The sequence below is a fragment of the Camelus bactrianus genome, chromosome 18 (genome assembly GCF_048773025.1).
Source record: "Camelus bactrianus isolate YW-2024 breed Bactrian camel chromosome 18, ASM4877302v1, whole genome shotgun sequence".
NCBI classification, from domain to species: Eukaryota; Metazoa; Chordata; class Mammalia; order Artiodactyla; family Camelidae; genus Camelus; species Camelus bactrianus.
Window position 1 is genome coordinate 1,250,376 of NC_133556.1, and position 14,281 is coordinate 1,264,656.

Below are 14,281 nucleotides of genomic sequence, written 5' to 3' on the forward strand. Positions count from 1 at the left end.
ACTGGCTGCCTTCCCTAAAATGCCCAGCAGGAGACCGGCCAGCCCACCCAACTCAGGCCTGTGTCACCTGGGTCCTCGGCACTCAGGAGCCTCTCGAGTCCAGACCACACTGGACGTCCAGGAGGGGCCTGCAGGGGCACCCCCTGGGTGGCCACTGAGCAGTCAGAGCAGGACGATGCTGGGGGTGGGGGCGGCCCAGGGGCCCTAGACAAGGCTGTGAAAGCCCCAAGGGGCTGTGCTTCGCCACAGGCCCCGCCATCTGGAACCTTTCACACTGTGCTCAGAAGTCAGGACTGAAGAGTCATTCTGGCCAGACGAGGGGGAATGAGGCTGGCCGATCCCCCAGGAGTCTGACCGTACCTGGACGGAGGAGCGGTGCTCACCACAGGTCCAGTGTTGGAGGGGACAGCCCCACGGCCCAGCTGGGCTGGACACGGGCACCTTGGGACCCAAGGATGCTACCCAGACCCCATCCTCCCCCACATGGGGGACCCATGAAGCTGCCATGGGTCAGGCAGCTGACAAGGCCACGTGGCCGGGTCACGTGGGAGCCCACCCAGGGCTCTGCTCTCTGCACCACCCCTTGCAGAGCAAGGAGACCTTCCCTCCCTCCCTCCCTCCTTCCTTCCCTCCACACAGGAAGCACGGCCCCGGGAGAGGAGGGAGACACAGGTGCCTACCGCCAGCCAGGCGGGGGCCCCGTGAGGACAGGGCTCCATTGCATCCCGGGATATTGAGGGGAAGCAGGGCCTGGCCCACAGCGTGCACCCTGTCACCCCGCTCAGAGGGGCCAGTGGTGACATGGCAGCAGTAATAGCACAGCCCCCACGGGCCTCCTCTTTGCTGTTCATCTAGTGTCTGTCACCTCACGACCTGGCCTGTCGTCTGTAACTGCTCACCTGCCTAGGACAGGGCGGTGCATGGGACGTGTCAAGCAGACATCTGCAGAAGGAACCCGGGATGATTACTAACGCCGTCCTGTGGCTGTGACACCAGAGGCCCAACTGGGACGAGAACCAGGGAGTGTCAGGGCCAGGCTGGCAGGCGGCCTCCCGCATACTTGGCTCTGGGCTCGGCTTTGGGCCCAGTCGCAGGGGAAAGGGTGCTGGCCGGCCGCCCCAAGCACACAGCAGAGGGCCCAGGGGGTCTGCGGCACCGAGTGAGCGTGGCGGGGGGCTGGCGCTACTAAAGCAGATGGAAGAGCGCGAACAAATCTGCTGAGATCTGCTGCCGATGACAGCTTTGAGGAAGAAAGGGGAAAATGGCTATAATCTTCTGCTAAAAATTTGTTGCCTTGTTTGATTCACAGCTGAGAAAACTGTTGAGACACTGACGAGAATCTCAAAAGGAAAAGTTTTGAACCTTCCTTTGATGCACTGGTGCAATTGCTGGCTAAACAAAAACACCCCACTTGCTGGGGGAGCGGAGAGTTGTCCCCGCCGGTGAGCGCGGCGGGTGCAGGCCGGGCTGCAGAGGGACACTGGGGCTGGGGGCCATCAGAGCCCGGGGCCCTGCTCTCCCTGCACCTGACCCGGCAGGGCCAGGGTCCTCGGGGGGGTGTCACCACGGGTCTCTGTGGAGACAGGAGGGAGTCTCAAGTCCAGAGGAGGCTGGGGGCTCATCCAGTGACCAGCACGCCCAGGCCAGGGGCCCGAGGGGACAGCCGCTCCCGGGGCCCATCCTGCCTGCCTCCCTCTGCTCCATGGATGCATTTCCTTCCTTCGCTCAGATTGCACGCAGGCTCAGGCGAACGGCCACGTCCCCCTGCATCCAGGGCCAGCGCCACGTCCTGAGCCCCGCGGCAGCTGCCTCAGCCTGCTGGCAGCCCGGGGCCTCAGCCCCGCTCTGCGCAAGAGCCAGGGCGTGAACTCAACCCGTCAGGGACTGTGAAGCCTAGTGCGCTGGACACCTGTGCTGAGGTCAGGCCCTGGTAGCCCTGGGGGCCCGTGGACGGCCGCGGCCGCCCCCGGCTGGGGAAAGGCTGCCGCCTGGGGAGGGGAGAGGGCCTGCCGTGCATACTAAGAGACCCCGCTGGAAGGAAGCGGAGACGCGAGGAGAATTAAAAAGCACAGTTAAATAACCACCGGTCCTCATGCATATTTATAAATCACCCGGCCTCAAAGCTAAATCAATCTCTCTCCTGGCTGAAGGGAGCACAGCTCGGGGAGAAGAGCGGGGAGCCTGGGGTGGCTGCGGGCCTCCCAGACATGGAGCGCAGTCCCCCCCAGCCCCACCCACCAGGAGCTGCAGGCCCGCCTCCACGCGGGCCCAGGGCAGGAGCCCCTGCCGCCCAAGAGCTCCGTGATCTCGACCTTGGGCAGGTCCCTCAGGCTCTGGCCTCCAGCCTACGCCCCTCACGGGTTGACTTTCTCTTTCTCTGGGCACTTGGGGGGCTCCAGGGTTGCTCTGGGCTCTGCAGCCTCAGGCACAGGGCGGCCCGGTCCGGGGACAGTGCGCTGGCTGCAGGTGGAGAGCTCACAGGGCAGCACAGACAGGCCGGACCCCATAGACCTCTGGCACCCTGAGCAGCTGGCCCACCTCCTCACTCAGAGGCTGAGGAACTGAGGCCCACGAGGCTGCCCTGGGCCGGTCACGCGGGAGGCGAAGAGAGGAGAGGCCCAGGGCCGGAGGCAGGAGGGCTGGGGAGGAGGACGGGCCAGGGTCCCCCACAGAGGGAAACAGGCGCCCTGCCCGCAAGCCTCCTGCCCCGGGCCACCAAGTGGGCCGGTGACCACACGGGCTGAGCCCCCCGACCCCTCCCCTCCGTATCCCCTCGTCCGCGCTGCAGAGGCTTCTTTCAGAGCTGGGCACCCGGCACTCCCCTGGGCCGAGGCACCTCACTAACACGCACGCGTGTGTGGCCCGCCCCTCCCTACGGGGCCGGCGGGGTCTAGGAGGGGCCTGGAAGGCCGTGTGTGCTCACGGTGGGCCCGGGCCTGGAGGGACCAGGCCCTGCAGCTGCCGCGGGGCTGGTCTTGAGGAGGGGCACTCCTGAGCTTCGTGGTCACTGAACCAGCAGCGTGAGTGGGGGGCCCTCCAGGCAGCTCCAGGAAGGATGAAGTCTTGGGGAGCAGCGCCTGCCAGGCCCGCACCTGTGGCAGGGCCCTCCTCATGCCGCCCTCCAGGCGACTGCCTCTGCCAGCTCCAACCTGGTGCCAGACAACACAGCAGGGCGAGGGGGGCACCGCGCGGGCCCCGGACAGACAGGTGACCTGCAGGCTGCGTCCTGGGGCGGTGCCGGCCATGCCGGAGGAGGGCTGTCAGGGGTGGGGCCTTCGCCCAGCCACCTGGGGCCCGCCGACCACTCTCACCACCGACACAGGTGCTGGGCTCCCGCCAGGTCTCTGGGTGGTAACAGAAGTAGCCAAACAAAAGCCTTAAGATTTTTTTTGAATTGTGGTAAAATACATATAAAGTAAACTTTGCCACCTCAGTCACATTAAGTATCATTTGACACTAAGCACATTTACACTGTGAATGTGCAGCCGTCACCCAATCGGTCTCCAGAACTTTCCATCTTCCCAAGCTGAGACCCTGTCCCCGTCCCCCAGCCTCTAGCCCCAGCCTCCACCTCCTGTCTCTGTAACTCTGACTCCCCCAGGGACCCCGTGGAAGTGGGATCACCCAGTGCCTGTCCTTCCGTCCCTGGTTCACTTCACTGAGCACCACGTCCTCAGGGCCCCTCCACGACGTAGCAGGCGTCAGTTTCCTTGTTTGAAGGCTGAGTGATACTTCACTGTGCGGACAGACCACACCTGACTGCTCCCCCATCTGTCACCGCACCCTGGGCTGCTGTGAGCAGTGCTGCTGTGACACAGGTGAGACCCGGCTCTCAGCTCTTGGGCGCTGCACACCCAGAAGCAGAACTGTTGGGTTAGGGGGTTCAACACAGGAGCTCAGTGACAGTACCTGTGGGGGGACACCTTCAGTTCTTTTAGAATTTAGTGTTCTGTCCATGAATCCCCTCCAAGACCCCCTTTTTACAAGAACGGTTATGTCATTGGTCAGCTTTCCTTTCTTGTCAGGGCTGCCAGGAAGCTCAGCTTTACTAACAACATTAGCCCCGATGGTCGGAATGTCTGGGATCCGCTTCTTGCAGGCATCAGGGTAACGCTGCCAGGAATTCTTTGTGGAAAAGTGGAATCTTATTAAACAGATGTGGTCCTGGAAAACGTTCAGATGATACTCAGACTCAAGGAACCCATGTTCCCGGGACAATCCCAACTACTGGGAACCTGCGGGAGTGGACAGGAGTGCATGGTCCTGCCAGGCCCTCACGTAGCTGCTCCCACGGACCTCCGGCACAGTGGCTGCTTCCTTCTCTTCCCGTCACCATCGAGCTGGTTATGTGTCTGCACTGAGTCCAGTCCCCACAGAACGCAAGCTCGTGAGTGTCCACCCCCCGCTGTCCCCTGAGTTACAGCAGTGCCTACAGTGCAGGCCGAGCCATGACGGGAGGCGTGGAGCCCAGGCACCCTGCAGGCCCCAGGGCTGCCTGCTGACCCAGGACAAGCCAGGCTGACACACTCTGCCCAACACACAGAGCACCCGGGGAACCCAGCTGGACGAGGAAGGGCTGCCAAGCTGAGAGAGCCCGCGGTCCAACCTGCAGAGAACAGGAGTGGGCACGGCCCAGCAGGACCCCTGCCGGCGGGCCCCGAGGTCAGGGCCACCAAGCGCAGGCCTCTGGGCCAGAAGCTCCCTGCTCTGAACAGAGCCTGCGAGAACAGGGGGCATCACAAAAGGAGTGCCAGGCCTGGGTCAGGAAGACGGGCTGCTCCTGGGGCTCCCCGTGGGGCTCTGGGCCTGGGTTCGGGCACAAACACGTCGGGGTGGCCGGGGAGACCTGCCCTTGGGCTGGGGCTGCCCCACGTGGACCGCCCTCCTGGGCACCCAAGCTGCACGTGGCTGAGCGGAGCTCTGGGGGTGAGGGGGTGCCAGCCTGCGTCTGCAGAGACCTCCTTGCCCTCTTTCCCAGGGAGGTGAGGCTCAGAGGCACAGGAGGCACGCGGTAGCGAGGGGACCCTCATGTGGAACCAGCGCACCACCCTCCACCATCCTCCCCCGAGATCAGCGGACAGGAAAGTTCAGCTCGGCTCAAGACGACCGCCACACAGCACTCCTGCCAGGCCTAGTTTCTAGGTGTTTAATGCGCTGGGTTCCCGTCTTTTTCATGCAAACACTTTGCAAGGACCACGTGGAGGGGTCACCACCACGCCCGCAGGAGCTGAGCAGGGCTGGGCCAGACCGCCGAGGGCCACCGGGAACAAGAGCCCGGGGCCGCAGTCTGGGGTCCGGGTGCACCCAGCAAGGAGGTGGGCGGTCGGGGTCCCGAGGTCCCAGGGAACCAGAAGGGGCTTAATACTCAGGACACATCACTCTTCCCATAAAAAAATCCACAGAAGTCAGCGCCTGTGGAAACTTCTCCACACAAACGCACATCAGTGCTGGCTTTTCCTGTCTTCGGCTTGAATGAGCAGGAGCAGCCGGGAGCCACCCCGCCGGGGGAATTTTTCCTTCACTAAGCGTCTTGTGCTACACGTAACACTCAGGAAGGCAGGCGGTGCAGCAAGACCCTGGGACCCCAGCCCCAGCGTAGCCGGGACAGAGGGCACACACATCACTGTCAGGAGGTTAGGGCCACGCCCACCCCCCATCCGTGGCGCTGGGACTCCAGGCTGCATGCAGTGCAAGGCGGTGGGACTAGGACCCACCGACAACAGACAAACCAGACGACCCCACACTGACAAGCAAACTCAGCAGGAAATGTGTGCAGCAGAGACGCCACTGTAAGACGCCCCCGTGGGAGACACAGAAGGACCCTGACCCGCAGAAAGACGCAGTAACGTTCTCGTGTGCAGAGGGCTACGTCCCAGAGACAGCTGACCTCCAAACCTCCAACTTCTCACTTCAAGAAATCCAGCAAATTCTACACTCATTGGGAGAGGGGAGCTAGACACGCTGATTCCAAAGTTCATATGAAAATGAGCAAGAGCTGTTGGAAAACCCGGAAAAGAAGAGTTACAGGGGGAAGAGGACAGGGCACCTCGGACACAAAGGACCTGACACAGCGCGACCAGCGCACGAGAAGGTAGGACCTCAAACCAATGACGAGAGATAGGCTCTCGGTCGTGGCTGGGGTGCCAGGAGGCCCTCTTAAAAAACAGGTTGGCATCACGCTTCATGCCTTACAAAAAGCAAAACCAAATTTCAAATCAATCAGATTTAAAGTAGAAAATGAAGCCACCACAAAACCAGAAGAAACCATGAGAATTTTTTTATATCTTGACATATAAAAAGTAAAGATGTGACCCAAAACCCAGAAGCTACAAAGGAAAAGGCTGTAAGTTCATCTGTATAAAATACATTTAAAAGTTAAAAACTTCTGCTTGGTAAAAAAACAGCACAAGCAAAGGCAAAAGACAAATGATAAATTGGGAAAACATATTCACAATTTGAAACAAGACGAGCTCTGCTCCACAATATACAAAGACCTCTAAGAAATCAACAAGAAAAGGACTAACAGTCTATTCGAAAAGTGGACCAAGGATGGTGACAGACACAAATGTATTTAAAACCCTCACTCACGTACAATAAAGGACTGAAATTAAAACTACACTGAGCTCTTCCTCTTCACTTGCTGGACCAGAAAACCTCCAAGTCTGAAGCCATGGGAAGAAGCACTCTCACAGGTGCTGGTACAAAACCGTCCCACCCCATTCGTGCTGTGCCCCGACACGCCACTGGGTCTGGAAATGCAGGTGCCTGTTAATCCCACCCTCCCCTGGAAGTCTGTCCTACACACAGGCGTGCACACACCAGAAGAGCCGCGTGCAGACGGTCACTCGACACTGCCTCACTCGTGGTCACAGAAGAGGCACTAACCTCTAACCACTAACAGGCAACGGGTTAAATACGTCATGGCACACACACCCATGATGCACCACACACTGCGTGACAATGAACAGGGCACCACGTACTCATGGGAAACACCTCCTTGACGCACAAGGTGCAGAAACTGTCTGCAAACACCGTCTCTGAGTTCACAGGGGGTGGGCGGTGAGAATCTGTATTAGGAAAATCCACCAGCTCGCAGAAGCCCCCGGAGGAGAGGAAATACACAAATGCCTTACACATGACCGGACCAACCTCATGACCTCAGCTCCCTTCCTCCTCGTTTCCCAAATAAGGGAGCTGGGACACGAAAGGTGACGTGCCCAGGGCTGAGCACGTGTGAGGCAACGGGAGGAATTCACACCCAGATGTGTGTCCTCCAGAGCCCGCCTCCTGGCACCCTGCCCTGCAGCCTGCATTGCCCACACGTGCCAGAGCATGGGCGCCCCGGGAGCCAGGCCAGGGCACCACCCGGGGGAGCACGTGCACAGGACCATGCACAGGTCCCGGGACGCGGGCACTGAGGCTCAGAGGAGGGGCGGCACCTGAGCTGGGCCCTGGAGACGGGCAGCGCCCACAAGCAGGCGGGGGGGCTCTCTAGACAGAGCAGGTGGCAGGGCCAGTGTGGGAAGCCAGCTGGGGCTGTGGAGGGGACTGCCAGCACAGCTGATTCTGCCATGATGGCGGGGGTGGGGGGCCGGCCCTGTGGTGCTCACACAGACACCCCAAGCTTTCAGGGCAGAACAGGACCTGCTGGGCAGAGAGCACCTGACCCTCGATGGGAGGGATAGAGGTGCAGCCTGGGGAGGGCACGGGCTTCGGAGCTGGGGCACAAGACGGCGTCACCTCTCGCCCTGTGGAGACCACCGGCTTCTGTGGCATGGGCTTCATCTGCACAGTGTGAGTGGCGCTCCTTCCTCAGTGCCCACGACATTAAGTGGGGACACCCAGGAGGGTCAGGGTCAGGCCCAGCAGTGCTCCGGTGCTCTGTGCCCAGAGGGTGGGGGGCGGGGGGCCCCTGTGCTCTGGCCGCACAGACAACACCAAGGAAGCAGGTGCTCAGAGCGACATCAGCCTGGAGAGCAAGGCCTCCCCACCTGAGCGAATACCCAGAACAACCTCTAGGACTCACCCCACGCCCGGGCACCCCAGCTGTCCCCTCCAGGGAGCAGTGCCCAGAGAACTTTCCAGAAGTGTAGGCCAGTGGCCATCAAGAAATAACGTGTCCAGTCTGGGGGGGGACATGTTCAAGCCCTGGTCAGCAGCAAGTCGATCCATAGGGTAAGAGGGGTCCTGACAGGCAGAGGCTGGGCCTGCTTTGGACTCAGGTAAGAGCAGGTGGGAGCAGGTGGGAACAGAAGGGAGCAGGTGAGGTTGTGGGGGGAACTTCGGGTCCAAGGACTGACCACTGTGCCCCTGGGGTGGCAGGCCAGGCAGGAGGAACATGCGGTGAGGGATCGGCGGGGGCTCGTGGGGGTCTGCTGGGTGGAGAGTGGATGGGCCAGGGGCGTGAGAGCGCCGGGGTGGGAGGGAAGCAGTGCTGCGGGAAAGGGAAGGCGGCGGAGGCTGGGAGAGTCTATCATTAGACGGCGCTCCTGCCTGGGGACGCGGGGACGGGAGCGGGGCCGTCTCCGCGGGCACCGTGAGCTTTCCACTCACAGGGAACCCGGCAATTTTCTACCCACTCCGTTTCCAAAAAAGATACACTTATTTTAAACGTCATTGGGCTGCAGTCTGGTCCCTCTCCTGAGCAGAGCTGCAGGCTGGCTGTGGGGCAGCCCCACCCGCATGCAGAGGAAGCAGGCAGGGCAGGGGCTCAGAGGGGTGGGCTCCACCCCGCCTCCGAGGGACAGAGGGCTGCGAGCTCCAACCCCAGAGAAGAATTCTGCCTAATTATGTGCATGCTGAAGCGTCAGAGGAACGGGTACAGACGTCTGCAATTTGCTGTAAAACGTCTCAAGCAGACAGAAAGCCCTGATGGATGGAAGAGGGTGGAGAGGTGCGTCATAAAGCAGCCCCAGCAGAGTGTCTGTGGCCGGATGGCGGGTCCTTGGGTGTTCACTGTAACACAACCAGCTCTGCTGTGTGTCTGACAATGTCCATAAAGTGCTGGGGAGACCTAGTAGGGCTGGGTCTCCATGCTGCCTCCACCGTCACCACTCGGGACCCAGGGTGGGCCCAGGGACGGTGACAGCACCAGCGTGTAACCAGTCTGCGCCCCCAACATGAGAGCTCGCTCCTCTCTGTGGAGGGGTGTCCAGCCCCGGTCAGGGCTGCCTGGCAGGCAAGCGTCCGCCACGTCCAAAGCTGCTGTGCGTCCAGCCCTCCATGCAGCTTGGTGCCGTGGCAGCCCCGATGGTGGCCCACAAGAAACCCAAGCATGGACAACTGTGTCGTGACCAAGGTGTGTCGGGGGGGGGGGGTCACAGATGACAGTCGCAGCAGTGGCTGTGCTCTCGGGGCCGGCACGTCACCGTGTTCTCTGAGATGGCCTGCAGGGGAGCAGACTGAGACCAGGGCCTCTGCTGGTGAGGAACAGGGCCAACACCCAGGCCCAGTGTGCCCCACCCCCACCCCCGGCCAGCAAAGGGTCCCTGGAAGTCTGTCAGGACAAACGGCAGCAGCGCCCGCGTTCCCAGTCGTGGGAATCCCAGGCCAGCGGAGGAGTGCCTGGGGCGGGGTGGGACGGGGCAGGAGGAAGGTGGGGGCACCCAGGAAGTACCCCCAACCAGGCCAGTGGCCCAGTGATGCCAGGGCTGCTGGGAAAGGCTGGGAGGGTGTGGAAAGGGGGGCGGGCAGGCCTGGGCACCCACTGTTCCCACCAGTTCCCCAAGAGTCTGGTTTCCAGAGCCCCCGACTCCTGCAGCCATACCAGGAACCACAGAACGGCTCCCGCTCAGACTCAAGAGTTCCAGCTGGTTTGCGCAGTTTCCGCCTTCGGGAACGTGTTTGAAGTCCATCCTGTCTCTACAGAATGACTGATCATGTCTGGCTAACTGGGCCTCCGCTTCCCCATCTCTAAGCAGGGGCTTTGCCTCCCTGAGAGCTGGCGACATTAGGAACACGCACACGCATGCAGGTCACCCCAGATGAGCGAGGATAGCTGAGGACCCCAGAGAGACCTGGACAGGCCAAGGACACAGAAGGAGGTGGCCCGGAAGCCTCCCTCCCAGGCCCTGTCCTGCAGCTCGGAGGAGCACGCCCAGCTCTGGGCAGTAACTGGAGTCGTTTTCTCACCAACCAGCTGTGAGCTAATTACAAAGACTTCTAACTAGTTGAGCGCCCTCTCCAAGCATATGTTCCCAATTAAGTCAAACTGCAGCTGATTTTAATCAATCTTCCTTGAAGCGGCCGACGTGGAGACTCCTCCGGAGGGAGAGGAGAGATGCGCGTGCAGAGCAGGCGGCAGCGGCTGATAAGCACGCGGCGGGGTGGGGGGCTGCGCCCACGGGCCTCAGCGTGGCCTCCTCCGCTCCACCCGGGCCGCAGGCCGCGCAGCCAGGCCTGCAGGCGTGTGGTGCACTGTCCTGCTGTGCCAGCCCCGGGGGCAGAGAAGGGGATGAGGTCTTTGCCCTCGCAGTGGTGCGGTCAGATGTCCCCAGTGACCCCCATGTGGGTCACCGTCCCTGGTTTTCCACACTGGATGCACTGGGGCTCGGATGGGAAAGTCCCACAGCTCAGACAGCATCCCCGAGGCCCCACGGTGTGCGGATGTGCAGGCCCGTGTCCCTGACAGTGCCTGCTGTTTGCATGGGTCCACGTCACCCCCAGACCCATTCCAACGCTGCCTGGATCGGCTCCCTGAGCCACACAAGGTGCCTCCCCGTCCACTCTGCCGGGACCAGAATGACCCTGCGGGGGTCGGGGTGCCGCCCGCCATCTCCCTGCTCCCTCAGCAAGGCCTGCAGCTGCTCCTCCCAAGCTCGGCAAGTGCACGGTGGTGGGGCAATGCTCCCTCCCCGGTGTCGGGGTCGGACAGGATGCCACAAGCAGCTCCAGGACGCACAGCCAGGCCCCCCCCCGCCCCACGCGAGGCCCACGTGGAGCCCAGGAGGCTGTATGTGGTCTGCGTCGCTGAGCCCATGCTCCACTGGGCACCACCGGCCCTTCTCTCCTCCACAGGAACCCTCCGCCCAGCCACGTGACCCCTGACACCCTCACCGAGGGCCACTGCAGGCTCCTCGTGACAGGCCTCAAGCCCTGGAGCAGGAAGAAAGGAAGTATCGATTTTGGCAGGACTTGCTGAGCCCCAGTCCGGGAGGCCGGGGAAGGCACCAGCCATGACCTCAGGCCGAGCTTGACTAAGTACCAGGAAGACATCCCCCCAGCTCTGCCTGACAGGGCGCCGCTGACGGGCGGCCGGGAATGCACCTGCCAGCAACAGCTCTCCCTTCAGGACTGCGGCCCAATTAAAACGGCCCAAGATGACAGGTCCTGGAGCTGAACACAGTCCGGCTGCGGCTCATGGCGCCTTGCTTTATCAAGGCTGTCACTTCTCCCATCTCCAGGACTCGGGAATAAAAAAGAGATTTGATTTGCCTCTAATAGGTGTCAAGACAAAAATCAATGGCCTGTCCAAAATCTGGGTAATCACAAACCTGCAGGCTTCTTGCCATGGAACAATCGAGATGGGGATAAAGATGAAAAACAAAGTAAAACTAAAATAGCATGAACAGCAGCCCTGCTTCACCACTGCAGGCTGACAGGGGCAGGGGGGCTGGGACGCAAACCCCAACCACACGGAGAAGCTCTGAGGGGCCCTGCCTTCCACACCGCGGATGGCGAGCTCTGCGGCCAGCGGTCGGGAGGATGGCACGAAAACCCACGGGGCTGGTGACTGCGCAGCCAGTGGGCAGGCTGTCCTCGCCGGGCTCCGGGATACACACTCCCAGACAGCAGGGTGTGTGGGCCAGGACCCTGCACGAGTTTAGTCCGAGGAGCTGGGACCTCAGACGTGGAGTCCGGGAGGAAGTGGCAGGGCAGTGAGTCCCAGGACGGCTCACCTGCAGGGTCAGCCGCTCCAGCTGCGCCTCCAGCATCTTCTTGTCCTCCTCCAGATGCCGCCGCTCCCCTTCCAGCTCCTCAATCTTCAACCTGCAGGGAGAGTGGATGTGAAGGGACCCCTGCCGTGACCCCTGGGGGGGAAAAGGGGCGAGGCTACTAGACGGGGTTATAAAGTTTGCTCCCAAATATGCATCTGTGAAATACAGGGGGCGGGGCGGGGGGCAGAAGTAACAGCGGGACGATGCTGCGGAGGATGCAGGAACTCAGACGACCACCTGACGAGTCTCCACGGGAAGATCTCCAGCATGGCTCGGGCCCGCCGGCGGCCAGAGGCTGGGGCGGGGCAGCAGGATGGGCCGGTCGCGGGACGCAGGAAGGCTGCCGCTCACCGTGAGAAGGTGCCTGTTTGTGTTTTTTCTTTTTAATTTAAGTTTTTCAATAAGCACCACATTCATATGATTTAAAATCAAGTGTCCAGGAAGCAGAGCCAGCACTGACACAGGTGAGGAAAAGAGCCCTTCCCACCAGCCAGAGTGGGAAAGTCGAGCGCCATGGACACACCAGGGAGGGCTTGGCTCGGGGGTGGGAGGAGAGCTGCTCAGGACGGCCCAGCAAACCACAAAACCAAGATCTGCGAGGACCGGACTCCTCCCAGGGAACCTGAGTGCACCTCTGAAAAAAGTTCAACACGACCTGCACGAACACAAGAACGCCCAGCACCCAGCAAGCTAAGATTCACAATGTCTGCCGTCCAAACAGGGTCCCAGGCATTAAAAGAAGCAGGAGAGTGTGACCCACGGTGAGGAAGGTGAGCAGGCAGGTGAGACCCACCAGGACGGCACAGGCATCACGAGAGCGTCCACAGACACTGGCACAGCCGTGAAACCCCCTGGAGGAGAGGGACGCTGCTGGGCTCAGCCGCTCAGCACGGATACGGGGACACAGCAAGGCCACAGCGAGCCCCTGGAGGTGGGCGCTACAGCGTCTGAGGGGGAGGCGCTGGACGAGACCAACGACAGGTCAGACCCTGCAGGACAAAGGTTCAGTGCGCTTGAGGCAGAACCACAGAAGTGGAGGACGCTGGATCTTTAAACCTGAAGAGAGAGTCACGAAGCGGCGGGGAACCTCACGAAGCTGCAGTCGCCGCAGGAAGCGAGGGACGCAAGGAGGTTTCCGACGTGATGGGAAGTGCAAAGCCACAGATCCCAGAAGCCACACAAACCCCAGCACAGCAAACAGGAAGAAAACAGCCCCAGAGCACAGAACAATCCAACTGCTCAAAAGCAGTGATAAAGGAACCCCACAAGCAGCTGCAGAAAGGAAACGCTGCACACGGAGGAACAAGGCTGATTTCTCAGCAGAGACGTTGCGGGTGAGAAAGAGGAGAAAACTCTTTAAAATACTGGGAGGTGCGGGGAGGGCACAGCTCAAGTGGTAGAGCGCGTGCTTAGCGTGCACGAGGCCCCGGGTTCGATCCCCAGCACCTCCTCTGAAAAAATAGATAAACCTAATTACCTCCTCCCCACCAGATTAAAAAAAAAAGATGTTGGGAGAAAATTTAAAATGCCAGCCTGGAATTCTATTCCCAGTGAAAATACCTTTCAAAAAAAAAAGCAAAAGAACGCTGTTCTCAGACACCCAAGAACAGAAGGAGCTCGTCACCAGCAGGCCTGGTCCAGAGGGAAGGCCAGGGGCGTCCTCCTGGGAGAGAGAAGGAGGTGCAGAGGGCGGTGCGGGCCCACACGGAGCGAGGAGCACGGAGCCACAGGATGCAGGCAGGTGCGTGGCCGGCACACCTTTAAGTCCTCTACGACACTTACATGACCACGTTTTAAAGAGACTGACTGCTTCAACAAAACTAACAAAAGTATCCTGGGGGTTTGAGACATGAGCACAAATAAAATGTGTGACAGCAGCCACACAAAGGCTGCACAGACAGATGCACCCAGCTGCGTGGCGCCGTGCTGCATGTGAAAAGGTGTGGCATCGCGTGAAGGCAGACTGTGGTAAGTGAAGGAAGTACGCGGTAAACCTTCAACCAGCCCCTAAAATTGAAAAAAAAAGTTACAACTGAAGATCCAGAAAAGGAAATAAAATGGAGTCATAAAAAACACCCAACTAATTAAAAAAAAGCCAGAAAAATAGGAAAATGGGAATGAAGAAGAGATGGAATAAGCAGAAAACAGGGTGACAAGATCAAACCTAACCACACAGCGACCACAGCAAATGTAAGTGCTCTGAACACCCCCGTTAGATGGCAGAGAGACCCTCACAATGGATGGAAAAGCAGCACCCAGTTACACAGGCCGCCAACGAAAAGCGCACTTGCAACGTGAAGACACAGGGTGGTGGCCACCTGACCAGGAGGTCAGAACAACACGAA

The 14,281-nt window shown here is 60.5% G+C and overlaps 1 protein-coding gene across 6 annotated transcripts in view; it reads right to left on the reverse strand.

Annotated features, from left to right (window-relative positions):
- Window positions 1-14,281, reverse strand: part of MAD1L1 (mitotic arrest deficient 1 like 1) — a 271,713-nt gene that overhangs the window by 68,879 nt on the left and 188,553 nt on the right. For all 6 annotated transcript variants that reach the window (XM_010966461.3, XM_045504459.2, XM_045504490.2 and 3 more), the window contains one exon: window positions 11,898-11,988. In XM_010966461.3, coding sequence (XP_010964763.2) covers window positions 11,898-11,988 — 91 coding nt within the window. The remainder of the gene's footprint in view (window positions 1-11,897; window positions 11,989-14,281) is intronic.